The sequence below is a fragment of the Coregonus clupeaformis genome, chromosome 20 (assembly GCF_020615455.1).
Source record: "Coregonus clupeaformis isolate EN_2021a chromosome 20, ASM2061545v1, whole genome shotgun sequence".
Classification (NCBI taxonomy): domain Eukaryota; kingdom Metazoa; phylum Chordata; class Actinopteri; order Salmoniformes; family Salmonidae; genus Coregonus; species Coregonus clupeaformis.
In genome coordinates this window covers 44334984-44359641 of record NC_059211.1, presented here as the reverse complement: position 1 = coordinate 44359641, position 24658 = coordinate 44334984, and the positions used below count along the sequence as shown (strand labels likewise).

Genomic DNA, 24658 nt, shown 5'->3' with positions numbered 1-24658 from the left:
ATTATCATTAACAGCAGACTAGTTCATTTCCTCAGTGAAAACAATGTACTGAGAAAATGTCAAATTGGCTTTTTACCAAATTACCGTACGACAGACCACATATTCACCCTGCACACCCTAATTGACAAACAAACAAACCAAAACAAAGGCAAAGTCTTCTCATGCTTTGTTGATTTCAAAAAAGCTTTTGACTCAATTTGGCATGAGGGTCTGCTATACAAATTGATGGAAAGTGGGGTTGGGGGAAAAACATACGACATTATAAAATCCATGTACACAAACAACAAGTGTGCGGTTAAAATTGTCAAAAAACACACACATTTCTTTCCACAGGTCCGTGGGGTGAGACAGGGATGCAGTTTAAGCCCCACCCTCTTCAACATATATATCAACGAATTGGCGAGGGCACTAGAACAGTCTGCAGCACCCGGCCTCACCCTACTAGAATCTGAAGTCAAATGTCCTCTGTTTGCTGATGATCTGGTGCTTCTGTCACCAACCAAGGAGGGCCTACAGCAACACCTAGATCTTCTGCACAGATTCTATCAGACCTGGGCCCTGACAGTAAATCTCAGTAAGACAAAAATAATGGTGTTCCAAAAAAGGTCCAGTTGCCAGGACCACAAATACAAATTCCATCTAGACACCGTTGCCCTAGAGCACACAAAAAACTATACATACCTCGGCCTAAACATCAGCGCCACAGGTAACTTCCACAAAGCTGTGAACGATCTGAGAGACAAGGTAAGAAGGGCCTTCTATGCCATCAAAAGGAACATAAAATTTGACATAACAATTAGGATCTGGCTAAAAATACTTGAATCAGTTGTAAAACCCATTGCCCTTTATGGTTCTGAGGTCTGGGGTCCGCTCACCAACCAAGAATTCACAAAATGGGACAAACACCAAATTGAGACTCTGCATGCAGAATTCTGCAAAAACATCCTCCGTGTACAACGTAAAACACCAAATAATGCATGCAGAGCAGAATTAGGCCAATAATTATCAAAATACAGAAAAGAGCCGTTAAATTCTATAACCACTTAAAAGGAAGCGATTCCCAAACCTTCCATAACAAAGCCATCACCTACAGAGAGATGAACTTGGAGAAGAGTCCCCTAAGTAAGCTTGTCCTGGGGCTCTGTTCACAAACACAAACAGACCCCACACAGCCCCAGGACAACAACAACAACAACACAACTAGACCCAACCAAATCATGAGAAAACAAAAAGAGAATTACTTGACACATTGGAAAGAACAAACAAAAAAACAGAGCAAACTAGAATGCTATTTGGCCCTAAACAGAGAGTACACAGTGGCAGAATTTCTGACCACTGTGACTGACCCAAACTTAAGGAAAGCTTTGACTATGTACAGACTCAGTGAGCATAGCCTTGCTATTGAGAAAGGCCGCCGTAGGCAGACCTGGCTCTCAAGAGAAGACAGGCTATGTGCACACTGCCCACAAAATGAGGTGGAAACTGAGCTGCACTTCCTAACCTCCTGCCAAATGTATGACCATATTAGAGACACATATTTCCCTCAGATTACAGCGATCCATAAAGAATTAGAAAACAAACCCAATTTTGATAAACTCCCTTATCTACTGGGTGAAAAACCACAGTGTGCCATCACAGCTGCAATATTTGTGACCTGTTGCCACAAGAAAAGGGCAACCAGTAAAGAACAAACACCATTGTAAATACAACCCATATTTATGTTTATTTATTTTCCCATTTGTACTTTAACTATTTGCACATTGTTACAACACTGTATATATGCATAATATGACATTTGAAATGTCTTAATTCTTTTGAAACTTCTGAGTGTAATGTTTACTGCTAATATTTATTGTTTATTTCACTTTTGTTTACTGTCTACTTCACTTGCTTTGGCAATGTTAACACACGTTTCCCATGCCAATAAAGCCCTTAAATTGAAATTGAAATTGAATTGAAATTGAATTGAGAGAGAGAGGGGGGCAGGGTGGGGTGCAGCACAGGGCAAACAAATAGGGAGAGAGAAAGGAAGGGAAGTGACAGAATAGAGAGAAGTGGAAAGGGGGAAACGAGGAGAACAGGAAGAGAGAAAAAAGGGGAGAGGGGGACAGGGAGAGGGGAACAGGGAGAGGGGGAAAGGGAGAGGGGGACAGGGGAACAGGGAGAGGGGAACAGGGAGAGGGGAACAGGGAGAGGGGAACAGGGAGAGGGGGACAGGGAGAGGGGAACAGGGAGAGGGGGACAGGGAGAGGGGGACAGGGAGAGGGGGACAGGGAGAGGGGAACAGGGAGAGGGGAACAGGGAGAGGGGGACAGGGAGAGGGGAACAGGGAGAGGGGAGGTGAAGCAGGGAAACGCATGTGCCAGAACAGACTGGGACTGATGAATATTGCAGACTTCATCTGAGCAAACTGATGTTATGTCTGCTCTATCACTCTCTACACTCCCCCTTGCCACCCCCCTAACATACTGTACGTGCACGCATACACACACACACCCTCACATATGTACAAACAAATACAGGTCAAGTATGTAGAAAAGTAGACAGGCCAGTTCTCCAACTTCCCATACAAACATATTATTTATAAAGCTGAACACATTAATATTTCAAATATACCAATCTCATTACAACCATACCCTGCACACTCCAAACTAAACTATGAAGTCATTTGGTGGTGATATAAAACAAAATAGGAATGAACAGATACACAGAGAAAGGTAATACATAAATGTGTGTGGTCAGCAGTATTTCCTACCTGAGTGCGTGTGTAGAATCCCTCCATCAGAGAGACACTAGCATTGTCTGCTCTGCTGCATAGAGGAGGAGGAGAGAGAAAGAGAGAGAGAGAGAAAGATGGAGGGAAATCTCTTAAAGATATGCTCTCTTCATTTTCTTGCACTCCATCATGTGTCTGTTCTGTTGTCTACTGTCGTTTGACACATTCAGCTCTGCGATGCCTCAGCCTCTGTCCAACAGCAGCAGCAGCAAATCAGAACCACTCGGCCCCAGCTTTATCTTGCTTTCACACTGCATACGTACACACTAACACACAGTACAGAAATCACACACTCTCTCTCCTGTCGTGCTCCCTCTCCAGCTGCAGTGCTGAACTACTGACTCACACTAACAGCTGCAGTGCCGCTCTGCACCTCTCTATTTTACGTCCTCTGTGGCCATCTATCTGCGTGCATGTATATGTGTGCCTGTGTTCGTGTGTCTTTTGGGTGAGTATCTTCATGTGTGCTACCTGACAGCACTTTATAACTACAGCTTGAGAGTGAACCAAAGTATTTTAATAAACATAATTCAACCTTGTACTCTATGGTCATTGGTCATTGAATGAAAAGGGGACTCCTATTAAATGAGCCAAGCTGTTGTTGATTTAGTCAGACATTCCCCTTTTGTACCATCGGCATCCCCTGGCTGGTTGTCCTTCGCATTCAGATAATAACTCTAATCAATGAAGATGTGCAGTGTTACTCACAACCAGATAAAAGGTAGGATATAAAGTACATTATAAACTGGGTGGTTCGAGCCTTAAATGCTGATTGGCTGAAAGCCGTGGTATATCAGACTCCAACCATTTTTTTACTGCTCTAATTACGTTGGTAACCAGTTTATAATAGCAATAAGGCACCTCAGTGATTTGTGGTATATCGCCAATATACCACAACTCCGCGTTGCATCGTGCATAAGAATATGCTACACCCCCTCGGTCCTTATTGCTTAAATAATCCAGGGTTAGGGTTATGGCTGGGGTTAGATTTGAGCCAGGGTGTGGACATGGGACAAGAGGAAAGTGTGGAGAGACATGGCAGATAACAGTCAACATGGCTCAACCCTAACCCTAACCTGCCAAATGTGGCTCCTCCTACCCCTCTGAATTCCAAATTGAATCCCTTCTCATGACCAGCAGGTGGCGACATGGCCTCTCTTTCTACTTCAATAGAAGGAGATTGAGACTCAGGGACACTGTCAACACAGACAGACAGAATATCAACATGTTCACAGGTATTTTCGCAGTTAGTTAAATCACTCAGGCAAACAAACACCACACTGGGCCCTCATAATAGATAGTTACTGTTTGTGTATGTTTAGAGGTGTGGTTCTGGTAGTGTAGGCTACTGTGGCCTCCTCCTTATCCTCCTCCTGTCCAGCAGTGGAGGTATTCAGGGCTCAGAAGCAGCCTTCTCCATATCCACCCTGCCTGTCTCCTTATGGAACTCATGTGTCTCGTAAAATCATCCTTTCTGGACAGTTTCTCCTCTTCTATCTCTCCCTGCAGGCCTGAGCCTCATTGACTGATTCCTCTACAGACAGGAACAGTAAAACCCAGAGAGGAATTTCCTATAACCAGACCATGGTGCACACCCTGGGATAGAACATAGTGTACTGAATACTGAGCTGAGTGTCTACCTGTTCATACATACAGTGCACATGCTTTACCCCCAAGCCATAAGACTCCTGAACAGCTAATCATGGCTACCCGGACTATTTGCACTGCCCCCCCCCACCCCATCTTTTTACGCTGCTGCTACTCTGTTAATTATTTATGCATAGTCACTTTAACTCTACCCACATGTACATATTACTTCAACTAGCCGGTGCCCCCGCACATTGACTCTGCACCGGTACCCCCCTGTATATATAGCCTCCCTACTGTTATTTTATTTTACTTCTGCTCTTTTTTTCTCAACACTTTTTTGTTGTTTTATTCTACTTTTTTTATTAAAAATAAATGCACTGTTGGTTAAGGGCTGTAAGTAAGCATTTCACTGTAATGTCTGCACCTGTTGTATTTGGCGCATGTGGCCAATAAAATTTGATTTGATGATTTGATTTGACTATGACTAGGGCCCCAAAAACTGTGGGCACCAACTAAATGCGATTTACTGTACATGAATCATGTTCTAGAGGGAAATTTTGCCGTCGACCAAAGCTGAGTCTATGCTACAGAGAGTAAGGTTGACATGACAAGGTTGTGGGAACAGTGCAGTAATTTAGGTTAGTGATACAATTGAAATAACAGCAATACATGGCCTAAACCTTACACCATAGTCGTTTCAAACCCTGTAGCCATAACAGAGATGATAGCAGGAGATATGGCCCAATCACAAACAAACTGCAGAGTGAATGAAAACACAGATTTGGCCCACCACCATTACAGATAGATGAAAGGCCAGGTTCAGCTCAGCTCAGTGTAAAGCCAGATGAGTGTAGTCTGAACAGTGTGTAACAGGGCCAGCCTGCTAACTGCTACCACAAGGTCACAGTATCTACAGGTTTACAAGCTGACTGTCTCAGGGGAACACTAGGCCTGTCCTCCACCATCTCTGTCCTGACCTGCTTCTTAGAAACAATCTAATGGCAAATTATTGTGACAGTGTGTGTGTGTGTGTGTGCGCGCTCTTGCATGTGTGTATGAGTGTGCATGTACATGTGTTGAGTGTGTCTGGTAGTGACAGTGATATGACATCATAGCAACTGACAGCACTCCTGGGTATACTTTGTCGGCTTCCGATCATGGACAAACACACAAACACCAGCATGCATGCACACATATACACGCACACAAACATGCACACACATGCACACACATAATACACACACACACACACACATACACACATACACACGCAGAACGTGATTTCAGACAGCTGTAAGGTTCCTTTATTCTCTGGGCTGCCAATAAAGCACATGTTATTTTTAAATTACAATAATCATCCTTTTTAATAATACAATAAACATTGATTTGTGAGTTTTATCTCTGCACTGCCAACAGCAATATCTGTCTTCCACATGTTGCAGTCTCAGTTCGTCCAGTCTCTGTCTCTCTCTCACATCGTCCCTGCATGGTGTGGGTGTTCAGGTCCCCCCAGTCCTTCTCTCTGCGTCTCTCCAACGTCTCTCTCTGACTCTGTGTGTGTATATGTGTGTATGTGTATGTCTTTGTGTGTGTGTGTGTGTGTCAGACTGTAGAGTGCATGGGAAATAAATAAATCTGCGGTCCTGGGCCCACTTCCTCAGTGCAGACCACTCCGCCCCTCACCAGGCAGCCAATGGGATTCTAATCTCAGCCTGCTATTATGCTATTAGCCATCAGATAGCCAATGAGAAAAAGCACTGAGCGGAGCGGTTGACTGTGTATCCAGTTGGATGTGCGTGTGTGTGTGTGTGTGTGTGTGTGTGCGTGCATGCACATGAGTGTGTCAATGTGTATGTCCATGAGTGTGTCCATATGTGTGTCCATGTGTGTGTCCATGTGTGTGTCCATGTGTGTGTCCATGTGTGTGCCCGTGCATAAACACGTATACAAGTCTCTTATCTCTTCCTTTTCAGAGTTCGTCTCGTGTGGAGCGGGCGGCGGGCGGAGGTGAGTCTCCCGTCACACTGTTCTGGGCCACGGTGTGGATACGGCCTTGCTGCTCTGTCTTCCTGGTGTGCTCGTGCAGGCGGTCCCAGTCGGTGGCGGTGGCCTCGTCGTCCCAGATGGTGGAGGTCTCCGTGTCACTCACGTAGCCCGGCTCGCCTGTGTAGTGGGTGGGGTACAGGAGGAGGGGCTCCACAGAGAAGGCCTTCAGGTCCCGAGGCTCAAAGTGAGACATGAAGTCAGAACTGATGGAGAGAAGGGGAAAGAGAGGAGGGTTCGTTGACACGTCATCAGAGAGCATCACATACTGAGGGAGGGAGGAAGACACAGTAAACTGTCATCAAAGTGCATTTTGTGCACCATGCAGAATGATACAGGGGCACAGAAAGGAGAGGCTCATATATGGTAATTCAGCAATGCTGAATCAGCACCACTTGGTCAAAGTTAATCATGGACTCTGGCAGAGACACAGAGTAATAGACGTAGTATTCCAGTATCTTGGGCAGAAAAGACACACTTCGACATGTCATCAAAGTGAGCCAGAGAGTGGCAGAGGTGCATAGAGGAGAGAGGAGCGACACGTCCGCTTCAATCAGTCAGGCCCTGTCAGCCAGAGGTCAGCTGGTAGAGGTCAGCCCCCCCTGTGGCCGTTTAGACAGTGTCAGCACTCAGAGAGAGTGTAACCTAACGCCTGAATTTCTGCCCAGGGAGGTGAACCCTGAGAGAGACTTAGTCTGTGTTTAATCCTCCCAGCCTCAGCACAGAGCAGGCAGAGGAGAGACTGCAGGGCATCCCTAACCCACTTTCACGCTCATTCACTCTCTCCAGACTTAGCTCTCTCTCTCTTTCTCTCTCTCTCGCTCTCAGATACTCACATATAAAAATTTCCCACACATATTACACAACCTACGTTTACCAACTACACACATTGCTGACTGTGTGTTTACATAGCACTCCCTCTCTTTCCCCCTCCTGTGCTCTCTCTCTCTCTCTCTCTCTCTCTCTCTCTCTCTCTCTCTCTCTCTCTCTCTCTCTCTCTCTCTCTCTCTCTCTCTCTCTCTCTCTCACACACACACACAAACACATACTCTGGTCTGTATTTACATAGTAATTCATACTCACACACAGACTTGCACACACTCATACACGCACGCACACACACGGATACACAGACAGATACACACACAGGGATACACACACACACCCTATAGAAAGGAGGTCAGTAGTGCTGAACGATTACAGTTTTTCTCAATTGCTAAAACACTAAACCCTATTGTCTGAACCAAATGCTCAGTTGCCTGAACCCACTGATTGAATCAATCACTCTTTTGGCAAAACCATAAGCACTTTTCACCTGTTTAGACATAACTTGCCAACACATTTTCATTGTGATGCACCCGTGTTGCATAATGGTGAGCACAGGTGACAAAAGTCAAACACAATTAGAGCACAGGTGTCACCACTTGAACACAACAACTCAAAATTGATCACACTTGTGGCTAATGATGTGAGGGAACATATACAGTAAGCCAGTTCAGAGAGCACTGGTTTGTGAGGCCCTACAATGGATAGAAATCTGAGAGGAAGAGTTCGTGTGAGAGGAGGTCGAGGTGGTCGAGGTGGTCAGCGAAGACAAAGAACAGTAATATCTGATGAAATCAGAGCTACTGTGATTGACCATGTTCTTGTCCATGGTATGAGCATGAGGGAGGCTGGACAAAGGGTACAACCAAACATCAGTAGATTCACTGTGTCCACCATAATCCGAAGATTTAGAGAAGAGAACAGGTAATTACCTTTTTTTGACATTATAGTACAGTATGTAAATGTTGACAGCAATTACTGTATGACATACTATATACTGTACCACAGTATACTGTAAGTAAATATATGTTTCAGTACATCACTGTACCAATGTACTGTAGTATTGTAATGGAGGGTTGGTCTAACTGTTTGTAGGCCTAGTATTCCATGTATATTTTTTGTAACTCCATGTTCTCTTTTTGTAGAATTGAAAGACTGCCACATGGGGGTGGGAGGACAGGTATGTTCTCCCCACACCAAGAGACCCTAATTGTTGATATGGTCCGTGAGAACAATGCCATTAAACTGAGCGAAATTCAGCAGAAGATCATTGAGGGCCATTTACATTTTTGAGGGTATCAACAGTGTCAGCCTCTCTACTGTTGATCGTGTCCTCAAGCGCAACAGACTGCGCATGAAACAGCTATACAGAATGCCCTTTGATCGCAACTCAGACAGAGTCAAAGAGCAAAGATTCCAGTATGTACAGGTTGGCATATTTCCAGACACATTCAATGTTGATTACTCTAAGTAGTGATTTACTGTAGTGGCCTAAATCACTTTTTCCGTATCACTTACAAAACTATATCTATTTCTACAGAGGGTTTTTTCAACTGGATGCAATGGAAAGACCCCATCAATACATCTACATGGATGAAGCTGGGTTTAATCTCACCAAAAGGAGAAGGAGAGGCCGTAATGTGATTGGCCATCGGGCCATTGTTGGTGTTCCTGGGCAGCGTGGTGGCAATGTCACATTATGTGCTGCCATCAGCAATCATGGGGTTGTCCACCATCATGCCAACCTGGGGCCCTACAACACTCACCAGCTCCTCATTTTCCTCAATCACATGCGAGATGCTTTGTTAGGGCAGCAGGATGAGCATCCCATCTATGTTGTTGTTTGGGACAATGTGAGTTTTCACAGAGCCCTCCAGGTTAGAGAGTGGTACAATATGAACCAAGGTTTTATCAATCTTTGCCTTCCACCGTACTCCCCTTTCCTAAACCCCATTGAGGAATTATTCTCCTCATGGCGGTGGAAGGTATATGAACGCCAACCTTACACCAGGGTAAATCTCCTGCAAGCCATGGGACTTGCCTGTGGTGACATAGGTGTGGAGGCATGCCAAGCCTGGATACGGCATGCCAGGGGTTTTTTCCCCCGTTGCCTGGCCAGACAAAATGTGGCCTGTGATGTGGATGAAGTCCTGTGGCCTGACCCAGTACGGAGACATGATGCTGTGGCTGAGTAATGCACTTATTTGTATATTTTTGTACTTTATTTTTACATGGGCTTACTGTACACAAGTGGCAAACGCATAAGATTTCTGTTTGTTTTTACAAGTGCTACATGTAAATGCACAGTTTTTTTTTGTTTTGCAACATGCATTTAGCCTACAGTGAACAATAAACATTTATTTCTCCAGCTTCATGTCCTGAGCATTGTGTTTTCTATTTTTCTACGTAGTGTTTAGTGACTGTTCAGTAGTGTTTTTTATTTTGATTGACTCGGGGCACGATTTGACAACATAGTTCAGTTTTGAGCACAGATTGAACTGTTTTGAGGTGAAAGTTTGGTTTTGCAAGAAGAGTCTGAGGTTTTGTGAATGTAGCTTGAAAATTGGGTTTTGTGTTCACAGTTAAGAGAAAAGGAGAGCAGCTTTCAAGAAATGTGTCTTAGCAATCGAGAAAAACTGTAACTGAAATGTCGGTTATTTTTCCGTTTTTAAACAACTAATTGACCAAAGTCGGTTTAATTATTTGAATTCCATTTCAAAGAATTCTGAGTTCAAGGAGCACATTGCGCTGCAGTTTCTCTAGAGATAAATCAGATTATGCCAGAACTGTGCGATGTAGTAGGGCGTTGTAGTTTCCAACAGGCCATACTGTAGTTTTACATACTGTAGTTTAGCACAGAAAACTTGATAATTAACTACAATGACCATAATCCATTGCACGGCTACTTGTCCAGTCTTTTTCTTTTACGCCTGCTACATAAGGGAAAGAAGAATGCGCGATCAAGAGGGTACACATAGAGAGCAGTTTCTTCGTTAGGTATTTACCTGAAAATACATGATCTAAGTGATTAATAGTTGGTATTCAGCAGTCAAAAGTATGCCTTATTTACTTGAAGAACTACCCAAAATAGGTATTTTGTCAGACAGCATTGGCAGCAGCTCTATAGAGATGAGATGATGACTTAGAATGAAATAATAAAGTCTTCAAATAAAACAAATGTAATATACACAACAACTGAAATATTTTTATTAAAGTAAAGTAATGTGAATAACTGATGGTTAATAAGTGATAAGCAGTAATGGACAGTCATTACCATCATGGGACTTTTATTAATTGTTTTATTCTGTGTTGTTACAGCTTTCAACCCACATAATGCATACTGCATAGTGAAACCAAAATAATTGTTCAATAATCGAACTGAAACGGAGCCGACCTCAAAAAGCACTAATCAGCACCAGAGGACAGTGACCTAGCAGTGTGGTGCCAGGACAACAACCTCTCCCTCAACGTCAGCAAGACAAAGGAGCTGGTCGTGGACTACAGGAAATGGAGGGCCGAGCACGCCCCCATTCACATCGACGGGGCTGTAGTGGAGCGGGTCGAAAGCTTCAAGTTCCTCGGTGTCCACATCACTAAGGAATTAACATGGTCCACACACACCAACACCAACACCAACACCAACAGTCTTGAAGAGAGCACGACAACACCTCTTCCCCCTCAGGAGGCTGAAAAGATTTGGCATGGGCCCTCAGATCCTCAAAAGGTTCTACAGCTGCACCATTGAGAGCATCTTGAATGGCTGCATCACCGCGGTGTCAGAGGAAGGCCCTAACAATTTTTAAAGACTCCAGCCACCCAAGACACAGACTGTTCTCTCTGCTACCGCACGGCAAGCGGTACTGATGCACCAAGTCTGGAACCAACAGGACCCTGAACAGCTTCTACCCCCAAGCCATAAAACTACTAATTAGTTACCCAAATAGCTACCCGGACTATCTGCATTGACGTATGTGATGATTCTTTTGACTCATCACATACGCTGCTGCTACTGTTTATTATCTATCCTGTTGCCTAGTCTCTTCATCCCTACCTATATGTACATATCTACATCAATTACCTCATCAATTACCTTTTTCTTTTGTTTTTCTCTCTGCATTGTTGGGATGGGCCCTGTTTACGAAGCATTTGACAAATAAAAGTTGATTTAATTTCATTTGATTTGACACACACACACACACACACACACACACACACACACACGTATTTATATAGTAATACACACATCTACACACAGTCTCCCCCTGTCCATCTCTCCCCACCCCCATACTCAGCTCTGGATCAATGGGAATCCTGTCCCTCTCACCAGCAGCAGGAAGAACCATTCCGGCCCCACATTCCTCCGAGAGGCAGAGTGAGGGAAAGAGAGAGGGAGGGGAAGAGAGAGGGAAGAGAGGGGAGTACAGAGGGGAAAATGCAAAGAGGGGTAGGAAGAGTGAGGGAAAGAGAGGGGGGGAGTGGGAAAGGCGGAGAGGATTAGGAGAGAGGTGAGAGAGAAAGAGAAAGCGAGGGGAAAGCAAGGGAGGGAGGGAGAGAGAAAAGGGGCGGGGGAGCAAGGAGAGGCAGAGGGCAGGGTGCAGAGACAGAGACAGAGACAGAGACGGAGACGGGGCTGAGAGGTGGGGGGAGGGGTAGAGCAGGATTTCCCCAGGAGGAAGCAGACAGAAAGGGAACCATTGTGTGTCCTACGAGGGACACCGTACACATTGATCCCTAGGAACAATCCATGGCCTGTGGGTTAGGGACCCACTCCATACAGGAGAGAACGAGGGGGAGACAGAGGTGAAGAAAGAGAGAGAGAGAGAGAGAGAGAGAGAGAGAGAGAGAGAGAGAGAGAGAGAGAGAGAGAGAGAGAGAGAGAGAGAGAGAGAGAGAGAGAGAGAGAGAGAGAGAGAGAGAGAGAGAGAAAATGAGGGGGCAAGAGAGAGATGGAGAGGGGGGAAAGGGGTTGAAGAGAAGGAGTGAGGGAAAAAGACGAGGAAGAAAGAGGGCAGGCTGGTGTACCTCTAAAACACCAATAAAGAACACCACTCACCATACCACAGAGTCTATATGGAGGCTCTATAGACACGTGTATTTTTGCCTATGTATGAATTATTGTCCCTCTCACCATTTTAGTTCTAATTGGTTGTCTAGTCTGTTTCTAGTGTCTGTGTTTGTCTGTCTGACTTTGACTGTCTAAAAGTTAATCTGTCTGCATCCTCTCCGTGTTTGTTTCTGCACTCCTCTGCATAAAATGTAAATTCTGTTATAAATGTAGATGCTAAAATAAGTCTGTCCTTAATGCAGATGGTATCTCAATACAAGTCTGTTTATCTTTCTGTCTCTAGCTGTCTTTCTATGCACTTCCCTGTCCCCCTGTCTTTCCCCCTGTCTGTACCCTTGTCTTTCCCCCTGTCTGTCCCCATCTGTCCCCCTGTCTGTACCCTTGTCTGTCCCCCTGTCTGTCCCCATCTGTCCCCCTGTCTGTCCCTCTGTCTGTACCCTTGTCTGTCCCCCTGTCTGTCCCCCTGTCTGTCCCTCTGTCTGTACCCTTGTCTGTCCCCGTCTGTCCCCCTGTCTGTCCCCCTATCTGTCCCCCTGTCTGTCCCTCTGTCTGTACCCTTGTCTGTCCCCCTGTCTGTCCCCCTGTCTGTCCCCCTGTCTGTCCCCCTATCTGTCCCCCTGTCTGTGTCAGTCTCAGTCTCAGTGCAGTCAGCCAGTCACTTACTTGGGGTGTTTGTTGAACATGACAGGGAGGAACTCATCGACAGGTAACATCTTGCTGAAGGCCTGAGCAGCCAGCAGCTTCCTGGCGCCCTGCGCTGATAGGGCATAGCCCAGTGTCCAATAGGAGTAGTCAGCCTCCACCAGGTTATTAACCCCTTCCACCGAACGCTCCGGCTGGCGCACCTGCATACGCTTACGCCCAACATAGCTACAGGAGAGAGAGAACGATAGATGGAATTAATTATACATAAGCACAAAATGTATAATTACACATCATAACAATGCTATTTGTAGACTTGTTTCTTACATGAGATCCCAGTCCAGCAGGGCCTTCTCTACTTCCTCCATGATGGTGATCATTCGCCTCTTAAACCTGGGCTCAAACCTCACGTCATCCTCCAGCACCAGCACCTTGGAAAGACCACGCTCCGCCATCTGACAACAGCACAGAGAATAGGCCTGAGGTCACAAATACGCAAGAGGACACAACCACTGAGAGGATAGGGGATCTCCATCTATCGTAAGGATAGTATGGTTAGTTCAGCGTACCTGTACCCAGGTGGAGTGGTGGCTGAGGAAGCAGCCTATCTCTCCTCTGGTTAAAACACGGCCAGAGTATGGGTCCTTATAACCTGGAATCATCTCTATACCCAACGCCTGCAGCTGAGAAGTGTTCAGAGCCCTGAGAGAGAGATAATATTATATACATTAAATATAATATTACGCCATTTAGCAGACGCTTTCATCCAAAGCGACTTACAGTCATGTGTGCATACATTTTTACGTATGGGTGGTCCTGGGGATCGAACCCACTACCCTGGCGTTACAAGCGCCATGCTCTACCAATTGAGCTACAGAGGACCACAGGGAAGGAGAGTGACAGAGAGAGAGAAAGAGAGAGGCAGAGAGGGATTGTGATCGATGAACAGAGAACTAATTTAAACCATAGTGTCCCATGCAGCTGTGCAGTCCTGTGGCTGTGTGTGTGTGTGTGTGTGTGTGTGTGTGTGTGTGTGTGTGTGTGTGTGTGTGTGTGTGTGTGTAGTGTGAGAGACCTACTTGCCGTCCACTGCGTCAGTGAGGGTGGCCTGCAGACCCAGAGAGGCCATGGTGCTCAACATCCGCTGTCTCCTGTCCAGACGACGTTTCAGATTGATCAGGAAGATCTGATACGAAGGGAGGGAGGGAGGGAGGGAGGGAAGGAAGGGGGAGAGAGAGGGAGCAATCAGAGTAGGAAGGCAGAGTTGGAAGGAGGGGGAGAGACACGGGGGTAATGGATGAAGGAACAGAAGGAAGTAAGACCAGGAAAGGGAGGGGGAGAAATAAATGTCACATCAAAGAATGATGGATGAATTCTCAATATAAACAGTTCCTCTAAACCAGGGGTGGGCAATCATTTATGCTCGAGGGCAACATCGGGATCTCAAAACTAAGCGGAGGGACGCTGAGATTTTTTTCGGACCGATTTCTTCGGCAAAATCAATTTGCGGGCCAGAAAAAGGGCAGTTATTTGAAAACGTTTAAGTCCATTATCATTTTAGACATTCAAGAGTGGCCAGGATAGTTTTTTTTAACCCCAAATAATAATTCCCACCTCCCAAAATATGTATATATACTTAAACCTCCCCCGGGCCATATTGAATGGTCTCGCAGGCCGGATCTGTATGTTGCCCACCCCTGCTCGAAACAGTCAGGGCCAGTGTCATACTCTACCTCATCAAAGCCCATCTTGTCCTGCGGCATCTGGGGATTGTACAGGTACTCTGAGGGTGCTATGTTGTGGTCAACTGTAAATACAGACAGAGGAGTCAAAGTTAGAGTTAATACAGAGTTAATACAGCAGAGTGGGATCAGAGAGAGTATTTCCTCTAGGCTCAAACTGGTTTATTTACCATTCTCATAAGCAGAGAGAGGCACTGTGGGAGAGCTGAGGGAGGGCGAGGAGGGGGAAGGGAGGAAGCAAAGAGAGAGAGAAATAAAGAGTTAGCAGAGAGGAAGAGGCGAAGCGAGAGGGTTTACTCTGCCCAAAGTCTGTCCACGAAAATAATACTTTTTGTATGGAGGTCAACGAGAGAGTGTCGAATTTGGTCAACAAACTTTTTTATTGCTAATTTTCTACGTGAGGCTTATTTGATCTAATAGAAGTTTCGTAATGGTTAGGTTGTTACGAATGCACTGATATAAATGGACGCAAGTGGCATTTCAGCAACTTGAAAAAAACAACTTTATATCGGAGTTGTGCCTGTTGTTCACACACATATCTGCCCTCGCATTGACTAGAATGGTCCCAACTGATCTCGCCTCCTCCAGCATTCCATCTTTGAGGACATGTATTTCCATTGTTAGAGCGGTCACTTGACTATCTTGTCAATATAATAGATCATCTTTGGAGTTAGTAAAGCACTGCAGCAGGCCTGAGACAGTTCTATAGGTAGAAAGAAGTAGTGATGGTCTATAGATACCCAAAAACTATTAACTGCAATTCTGGTGAAAAGCATCAGGTCAGGGTTAAGGATAGGTTTTGGCTTAGGCCTTAGGTTAGGTTAGGGTTAACTTCAGGGGTAAGGCATGGTTCAGTGTTAGTGGACCATCTGTAGGGGATTCTTTGAAGTCTGTGTTACCAGAGAGTTTGTGATGTATTGGCAGGGAGGTCAGAGAAGAGGGAGATAACAGAGATGAAGCAGCACTTTGAAGGAAAGATCAGACAAAGTAATGTAAGGTGTTTATTTTGATTTAGAGAGTAGTGTGTGTGTGTCATCTGTGTGTGTGTTTGTGTTTGTCATCAGTGTGTGTGCTTACTCATGGCCTCAGCGATGGTGTGTGTGAAGCTCTCCTTCTCATCGTCAACATTCTGCGAGGCCTTCAGAGGAACCGGCAGGAAGCCATAGTGCTCTCTGTTACACACGTACATCTGCACATCTGGAAACAAACACACAGTCACACAGAGTTCATCAAAAACACACTGATACACACATAAACCTGGACATCTGGAAACAAACACTGCTATACACAAAAACACTAACATGATCGTATCTGCGAAGTACATGCTGGTAGACAACCTACAGACTCACACAGCTAAGCATACACAATGTCTCATATAACCACAGTATTTAAAGGAAGATACAGTAAGCACAAGGATATCAACTGGAATATACAACCAATGGTCGCGCTTCCCGACTGGCCTTGGGATTTGAAGCAATCCACAGCTATTTTTTGGGAGAGGCTGGTGATCCTCTGTGGCTGAATCATGCTCTCTGGTGTAGTGTTTTGAAGGATTTTATTTGTTTTTGTGTAGACAGGAGTAGTTGTATGGTTTTGGCGAGTTCAATTCTGTTTACTTTGGAAGAGGCTTGGCCTCACCTGTCCTATTGGACTCCTATGGTTTTGTGTATAAGTAACTTAGCTACTTTAGTGTACATACATACCATGTCTACACATACGATTTCTACATGTTCCCATTCAATAACATGTACCATTTGTGGGTATTAGGGCCTCTTTTGAATGGTAACTAAGTACTCAATGTCTGACAGGTTCAATCACTCATGATCAGTATCATTCTGTGGTCACTGGTCATCATCATATGCCTTTAGCATTTCAGATGGATACAGATAGTATTGTCTCAGTTATTATCTATGCTTAGAGCACGTCAATGGTTGTATTGAATTGTTTAATGCCATAACCAATGGAGGAAACACTTAAAGAACATGGCCGTGTGTGTGTCAATGTGTGTGAGAGTTGTGTGAGCGTGAGTGTGTGTGTGTGTGAGAGAGAGAGAGAGAGAGAGAGAGAGAGAGAGAGAGAGAGAGAGAGAGAGAGAGAGAGAGAGAGAGAGAGAGAGTGAGCGAGAGAGTGAGAGATGTGAGTGAGTGTTTGACTTTATTGTGTGTATGTAAGTGTTTGTGCATTCCTGTTATGTGTGTAATAGTTCTGCTTGTACCTTACCAATCATTAGCCACATCAAATAATTACACACATTCAGTCAAGTCATTAAGTCACACATCTGATTACCCAGCCTGCCTTGTTTCCCTCATTGTAAAACATGCCTTCTGCACAAGACATATAGAACTACTCTGAGAACTACTATAAGACACAGAACTAGTCTTATTCTCCCCTAGCTCATTTCCTGTTGGATTTGACAGATCTGAAGAAATCGCCTAGGTGTAAATATTATAGCATGAGGTTCCTACAATATCCCCTGTGCCCAAATGGAAGGCTGGGTGGAGCCATAACCACTTTGATTACACTTTTTTCATCCCATCTGTGGTGGTGGTCGGGGCTAGGGTTTGTTTCTGAACCAGGCTATATGACTCTAAGCTTATACAGTTGGTGCGTGGGTGGGGTAGCTATAGTGTGAGGGCTATGTTTTACAACACATCCAATAACATGGACTAGGATGTTGTTTCTGGGCAGGATCATGGTGACCACACGTGGCGGAGTTGGAGGGATGGGGGGCGATTGGGGGTGGGGGTGTGGGTTGAACTCTGACCTGCCTGCCGGGCAGAGAAGGAGAACACCATGATGTCATCAAAGGCCCAGCTGTAGTCAGGGTGAGGGGGGTAGAAGGCCAGCTCCCCGCTGGCGTCACGCCTCAGGTCCAGCAGGAAGGTAGAGTGCACCATGGGTACAGCAAAGCAACCCAGACGCTTCCACTCCCTGATTGGCTGGTAGTCAGGGGTACGTTTGTAGTAACCCTGGGAGAGAGATGGAGAGAGAAGGAGGCAGAGAGAGATTTAAAATGAGAAGGGCTGAGGGGTACAGATGGTCATTGGACTGGCTGTAATTGTCACAGTGAAGAGGTGACAAAGAGAGTAGTGAGGTGGTCTCTATTTGGCTGTTTACCTGTGGGGTGATGCCACACCAGAAGTTAGAGTAGAGAGAGCGTGACTCCAGCATGGGAGCCACCAGAGTCAGGTTCTCAGCCATGAGCAGGTTGAGAATCTTTGGGTTGGTCAGCAGGTTATCACTGTCTGCAAACTAGATACAGAGAGAGACAGAGCAGGATACCGTATAAACGCACAGAATGTAATCGAACAAACATCTAATATTGCAGGTATACAATCTCACGCAACCGTAGACAGAGTGAAAGCAGGTATCATCATTCGCATAAAATAATGCCGCTAACTAATGTTACACTGAAATGTAACACATGTAATCTCATAGGTATATTATGAAGTCTGTCTCACCAGTATGTAATCTGCCCAGCGTTCCCGTGCTGCTTTAAGAGCAGCCTGCCTCAGTTTCATCACATGGTTGAATCGGGACGGAGGCCAGTGCTTGGGCCCCCACTCATCAGTATAGGACCTGAGGACAGGACAAAGAGCTTTACTTTCAGTGTCTCATATTCACCACGCACTGATGAGCAGTGAACTTCAAATATGTAGAAAATTAAGGAATGTGAACCAGAATAGATGGTGTGGTGAGATGCCCTGAGGCTGGGGAGAGGGTAAAGTAGACTTACTTGGGCTCCTCCATAGGTCTCCACTCCACATAGTGGTACTGGTCCTGGGCCTGCTTCAGCCACTCCCTCAGCATGGCTGTGCTGTTGTCCACACTGTGGTCTGTCGCTGCCCTGAGACACAACATAGCATGGGACACTATATTAACACAACACAATGCACAAACAAGGGAATGAAGTACCAACTCACTGTAGCCCTTTCCTGCAGTCAAATGACCAAAACCCCCTCTAGTGGCCTCATGGGTGGAGCGTTATTAATATTTTTCATTATTTCATAACTAATAAACATTATTTAAAAAACTAGCAGAAAATCTGGTGTTTTTATGTCAAACGGTTTTGTTATATTTCAGTCTTCTGTGATGTATATAAAGTGTAATATTGTGATGCAAACTCAAAATTGAATACATTTCAACTCTATATCTGACATGATACAGGTATATACTGTATTCTATTCTACTGTGTTTTAATCAATGCCACTTCGACATTGCTCGTCCTAATATTTATATATTTCTTAATTTTATTATTTTACTGTTAGATTTGTGTATTGTTGTGAATTGTTAGATACTACTGCACTGTTGGAACTAGGAACACAAGAATATCGCTACACCCACAATAGCATCTGCTAAATATGTGTATGTGACCAATAACATTTGATTTGATTTGATTTGGCCTTCTTTTTTAAGCCCATAACCATGTGTGTGAGGTGTATATGTTTGTTTCAAAGTAGATGTATTTAAGACTACCAAGAAACACTGTGTGACCCTGATTTAGCCCACTGCAGTATTAACAAACCGTGATGAGAGTGTCTACATAACATATCAAGGTAATGTGTCGACATGATACAGCAACATGATGATGCTGATATACTGTGTGTAGGATCAAAACACGCGCACAAACGCGCACACACACAGTGTCCTGTGTAAATCAGGTATGGCAGACAGTTTGGAACGCTATAAGGTGGAAAGGATGCAAGTACAAACCACAGAGAGTAAGAAGAACAACAAACAAACAGGCCAGAGTGTACAGTAAAGTAGTGCAGCAGGAACACCTCTATCCTCCTTACACACACTGCTGCCACTGTCTGCACACCGTGCGCCTGTCCTCACACACACCTACTCTGACTCTGTCCCAGACTCATCCAGTCATACATTCACCCTCACTTTCTCACCCATGCTATCACACTATCACTTCTACAGAGTTGTAGCCTTACAGTAATAGCCTTTGGCGTTGAGAGGGTATCTATAGCATAACTTCAGCATAACCAAGTAAATCTAACCTGCTTCCCTCTCTCTCGCTCTGCATCCAATACAGTATGTGCTTAATGGGGGAAAGGTCAATTGAGAGAGAGCGAGGCTAGTGTATCTGTAGAGGTCGCTGTGCCACTGCTGGCACACACACGCACGCGCACACACACACACACACACACACACACACACCTGGAGTTTTCCACTGCTTGCTGTAATATTCCTGGCCGTAACCTCGCCAGACAAACTCATACCCTACTATGTTAGAGTGCAGACAGATCAGAGATAGTAGTGTATAAACACACATTTTACAAAACCGCTGCTAACACTGTCCACCATGAGATAACACTGTAGACACAATTCATTACACACACTCAGCTCAGAGATAAAAATATTGACTTCTGTGACACACACACAGCTCCAGAGAGAGAGAGAGAGAGGGATAGACAGAGAGGGATGGAGAGAGAGAGATCTCTCAGTAGACAGTTGTAACTTCGTATTAACAGCTAGACACTAACAGATTTCCAGACAGACAGTGCCTGTCCAGCTGGAGAGAGAACGTAGGCCTGAAGGACCACAGGGGTAATCATGGGGTTAGTAACAGCCCTTTCACAACGTGTCCCAGTGTGTGTGTTCGTTCATGTTTGAGCCTGTGTGAGGAAGTATACAGTGCCTTCAGAAAGTATTCACACCCCTTGACTTTTTCCACATTTTGTTGTATTACAAAGTGGGATTAAAATGGATTTCAAAATTATAACATTTGTAAAGAATTAATGAAAAATAAAACACTCATATATCTTGATTAGATAAGTATTCAACCCCCTGAGTCAATACATGTTAGAATCACCATTGGCAGTGATTACAGCTGTGAGTCTTTCTGGGTACGTCTCTAAGAGCTTTGCACACCTGGATTGTACAATATTTGCACATTATTCATAAAAAAATTATTCAAGATCTGTCAAGTTGGTTGTTGATCATAACTAGACAGCCATTTTCAAGTCTTGTCATATATTTTCAAGCCGATTTAAGTCAAAACTGTAACTAGGCCACACAGGAACATTCAATGTTGTCTTGGTAAGCAACTCCAGTGTATACTTGGCCTTGTGTTTTAGGTTATTGTCCTGCTGAAAGGTGAGTTTGTCTCCCAGTGTCTGTTGGAAAGCAGAGTGAAACATGTTTTCCTATAGGACTTTGCCTGTAGCTCTAATCCATTTATTTGTATCATATAAACACCCTACTCCTTGCCGATGAGAAGCATACCCATAACATGATGCAGCCACCACCAGTGATGTGTTATGTTGAATTTGCCCCAAACATAATGCTTTGTATTCAGGAAATAAAGTTAATTGCTTTGCCACATTTGTTGCAGTTTTACTATAGTACCTTATTGCAAACAGGATGCATGTTTTGGAATATTTGTATTCTGTACAGGCTTCCTTCTTTTCACAGTGTCAATTAGGTTAGTATTGTTAGTATTGTGGAGTAACTTTAAAAATCGCAGCACACCCACCCCCAAACATCTTCCCACGGATATGTACCCATAACATGATGCAGCCACCACTATGCTTGAAAATATAGAGAGTGGTACTCAGTAATGTGTTGTTTTAGATTTGCCCCAAACATTGCAAACAGGATGCATGTTTTGGAATATTTTTATTCTGTACAGGCTTCCTTCTTTTCACTCTGTCAATTAGGTTAGTATTGTGGAGTAACTACAATGTTGTTGATCCATCCTCAGTTTTCTCCTATCACAATCATTAAACTCTGTAACTGTTTTAAAGTCACCATTGGCCTCATTGTGAAATCCCTGAACAGTTTCCTTCCTCTACGGCAACTGAGTTAGGAAGGATGCCTGTATCTTTGTATTGATATACAATTCCAAAGTGTAATTAGTAACTTCACCATGCTCAAAGGGATATTCAATGTCTGCTTCCTTTTTTTCTTTTTTTTTATCTATCAATAGGTGCCCTTGTTTGCAAGGCATTAGAACACCTCCCTGGTCTTTGTGGTTGAATCTATGTTTGAAATTCACTGCTCAACTGACGGACCTTACAGATAATTGTATTCGTGGGGTACAGAGATGAGGTAGTCATTCATAAATCATGTTAAACACTATTATTGCACACAGAGTCAGTCCATGCAACTTATTATGTGACTTGTTAAGCACATTTTTACTCCTGAACTTATTTAGGCTTGCTATAACAAAGTGGTTGAATACTTATTGACTCAAGATATTTCAGCTTTTCATTTTTAATTAATTTGTAAAAATAAATAATAATTCCACTTTGACATTATTGTGTGACAAAAAAATCTCAATTTTAAATCCAGGCTGTGACACAACAACATGTGGAGAAAGTAAAGGGATATGAAAACTTTCGGAATGCACTGTACATACATAAGTATTCAGACCCTTTGCTATGAGACTCGAAATTGAGCTCATGTGCATCCTGTTTCCATTGATCCTCCTTGAGATGTTCCTACAACTTGATTGGAGTCCACCTGTGGTAAATTCAATTGATTGGACATGATTTGGAAAGGCACACAGCTGTCTATATAAGGTCCCACAGTTGACAGTGCATGTCAGAGCAAAAACCAAGCCATGAGGTCGAAGGAATTGTCTGCAGAGCTCCGAGACAGGAATGTGTCTGTTTTTGCTTTGTCATTATGGGGTATTGTGTGTAGATTGATGAGGGGAAAAAAACGATTGAATCCATTTTAGAATAAGGCTGTAACGTAACAAAATGTGGAAAAAGTCAAGGGGTCTGAATACTTTCTGAATGCACTGTACATGTTTTATGGTAATGTCAGCAGTGGTTTACGTGTGTGTGTGTATGTGTGTTTTGCAGATAGGTCTAATGAAAGGTATTTCAAAATAGCGTGTGTGTGTTTGCACATGAATGGGTATGTGGGTGTAAGCTGTTAAGGTAAAAACACCTGACCTGGAGGTAATAAGTGGATGTGCAGTGTTTTACATGTTTTTTCAACCACAAAATGGCATATTGCTGGAGGAAATAAATGTGTTGGTACATTACTTTTTCAAATGAAAGACAGAGCTCTGGGATTTGAATAGGCGTAGATCTGTGAAAAGGTCCAAAACAGAGGAGATTCCATACGTTCTGTGTATGAGGATGCGTGTATGTGCATGTGCGTGTGTGTGTATGTTTTGTGAGTGCACATTCTGGAGCATGAGATTGAATTGTATTACTTTGTTCCCTTGCTATATTCCTTATATGAGTCTGTGAGGTCACACTGACAAATATGTTAGAAGGATTGTATCTCATACCTTAAGAAAAAGTAAACCTATATAGTAAATTCCTAACCATGCTCAATAAAACACAGACAAACAAACAGATGACCACACTAAGGTTACATTTCCACATTCCCCACTAAAATGCTAACGTTTTCATATCTGGCCACAATTCCAGGAGGAGCCTATTCAACCATATAGCAGTTGAAGGTTTCTGACTGTTCTTCATTCTTCACTAAGCCCCTCTGAGCCTTAACACACAGCTCTGTAATATAATATAAGTGCAGTGTAATATTTTCCATTACGGAAGCAACATCTAATTTCGACTTATGTAAGATTACAGTTGGCCGTGTGTGTGTGTGAGGGGGGGGCTGTATCGGCAGAGGATAGGCACACAGCCCGAGCTGTCTATCTTTCACCTTTGTGTCTCTTCGTTCAGTTTTTTTTTGGTGAATCTCCATCATTCCATCTCCTCTCTCCATCTCGTATTCCACACATGCATGTCCTGTTTCAGGGAGGATTTATCCTTTCCAGGCCTCTCAATTTCCTCTCCCCAGCAAGGGAGGGTACAGAGCAGCAGCTTGAGTCCCTGTGTGTCCCCTGTCTCCCAGGCTGCCTGGTCATCCCCACATCCCCCTAACCACAGTCACATGCACCGCAGCCAAGCCTGAAAGTCAATGGCAATGATGTGTGAATGGAAAGAATGAATGCGCTTGTGGGATACTGTGTATATCTATACAAAAAAAAAGTGTATTCATAAGTGCACATAGTGGCAGTGTATTAGCGCTTCTGTGCATGTGTGTGTACTGTACGTGTAAGAGAGAGTGTTAAAGTGTCAACTCCTACTGAGTTTTAAAGGTGTTTAACCCTTTACACTAGTGGGAATTGGTCTATATGGATAGGGCTAAATATAAATGTTCCTGACAGAACAAATATGAAAAGCATATGCAGAAGTATGGTAGCAATTACAAGGGAACAGTTTGGAGATGATGAGAAAATTATTAGACCAAAGTTGAGGACACAAGAGTTCACCTGACACAAGACTGAATCCAAACATTACACTGTTGATTTATATGTGCATTTTACATTTACTGTACTTTTCGCCGTATATGTTGATAACGAAATCTGAAAATACTCTGGATATATTCAGTAACATGATAAGAATATTCCTGGAAAATGTGTGGTAGGTGAAACATAAGACAAAAAAATGACAAGGGTTTGAGTGAGGACTAACTGGTGTCTCCAAATGGCCACACACCTCTCCAAAGTGTGAACAGTTCCTAAGTAATTTCAATGCAAAGTCTTCAACTATAAGGTGCTTTTATGAGCTCTCCTAGCTTTGTTGTTGAGGAACTAGAGCAAGCACACTTGTAGTTGTTTTGTTTGGAACACAACACTATCCCTGCCATCACAGAATTATTGTTTACGCAAATCTCAATCTGGGTCAGATGGACATAATTTCAAAGCTTGTTCTATTGCCAACATGACTAGCTACGTTTTAAATACGATCTTACAGTGTTAGGCTTTCACCAGGCAATTCAAAGAAGCAGATCATAATTTTGGTCTGCATAGAAAGGAGTCACGAGTTCATTCAGGTGCGTGTTCCATGGCAAATTTTCTTCACAATAGTTGTTCAGAACAACCCAGGGTATGACGCCATGTCATCTTCTGTACATCAAACATAGTGATCATAAACATTGACGCTGTATATGACATGAGTTTTATTATATGGAAATGTGAAGTGTTTGGCT

The 24658-nt window shown here is 43.9% G+C and overlaps 1 protein-coding gene across 1 annotated transcript in view; it reads right to left on the bottom strand.

Moving 5' to 3' along the window:
* Positions 1–5635: 5635 nt before the first annotated feature.
* The window catches only part of LOC121533480 (procollagen galactosyltransferase 2-like), a 37529-nt gene continuing 18506 nt past the window's right edge, over positions 5636–24658 (bottom strand). Inside the window, exons 2-12 of the mRNA XM_041839451.2 lie at positions 18420–18530; positions 18145–18262; positions 17801–17935; positions 17448–17652; positions 15761–15880; positions 14675–14748; positions 14021–14127; positions 13511–13643; positions 13269–13396; positions 12963–13169; positions 5636–6615 (exon numbers count right to left, since the gene is read on the bottom strand). Coding sequence (XP_041695385.1) covers positions 6336–6615; positions 12963–13169; positions 13269–13396; positions 13511–13643; positions 14021–14127; positions 14675–14748; positions 15761–15880; positions 17448–17652; positions 17801–17935; positions 18145–18262; positions 18420–18530 — 1618 coding nt within the window. The 3' untranslated portion in view covers positions 5636–6335. The remainder of the gene's footprint in view (positions 6616–12962; positions 13170–13268; positions 13397–13510; positions 13644–14020; positions 14128–14674; positions 14749–15760; positions 15881–17447; positions 17653–17800; positions 17936–18144; positions 18263–18419; positions 18531–24658) is intronic.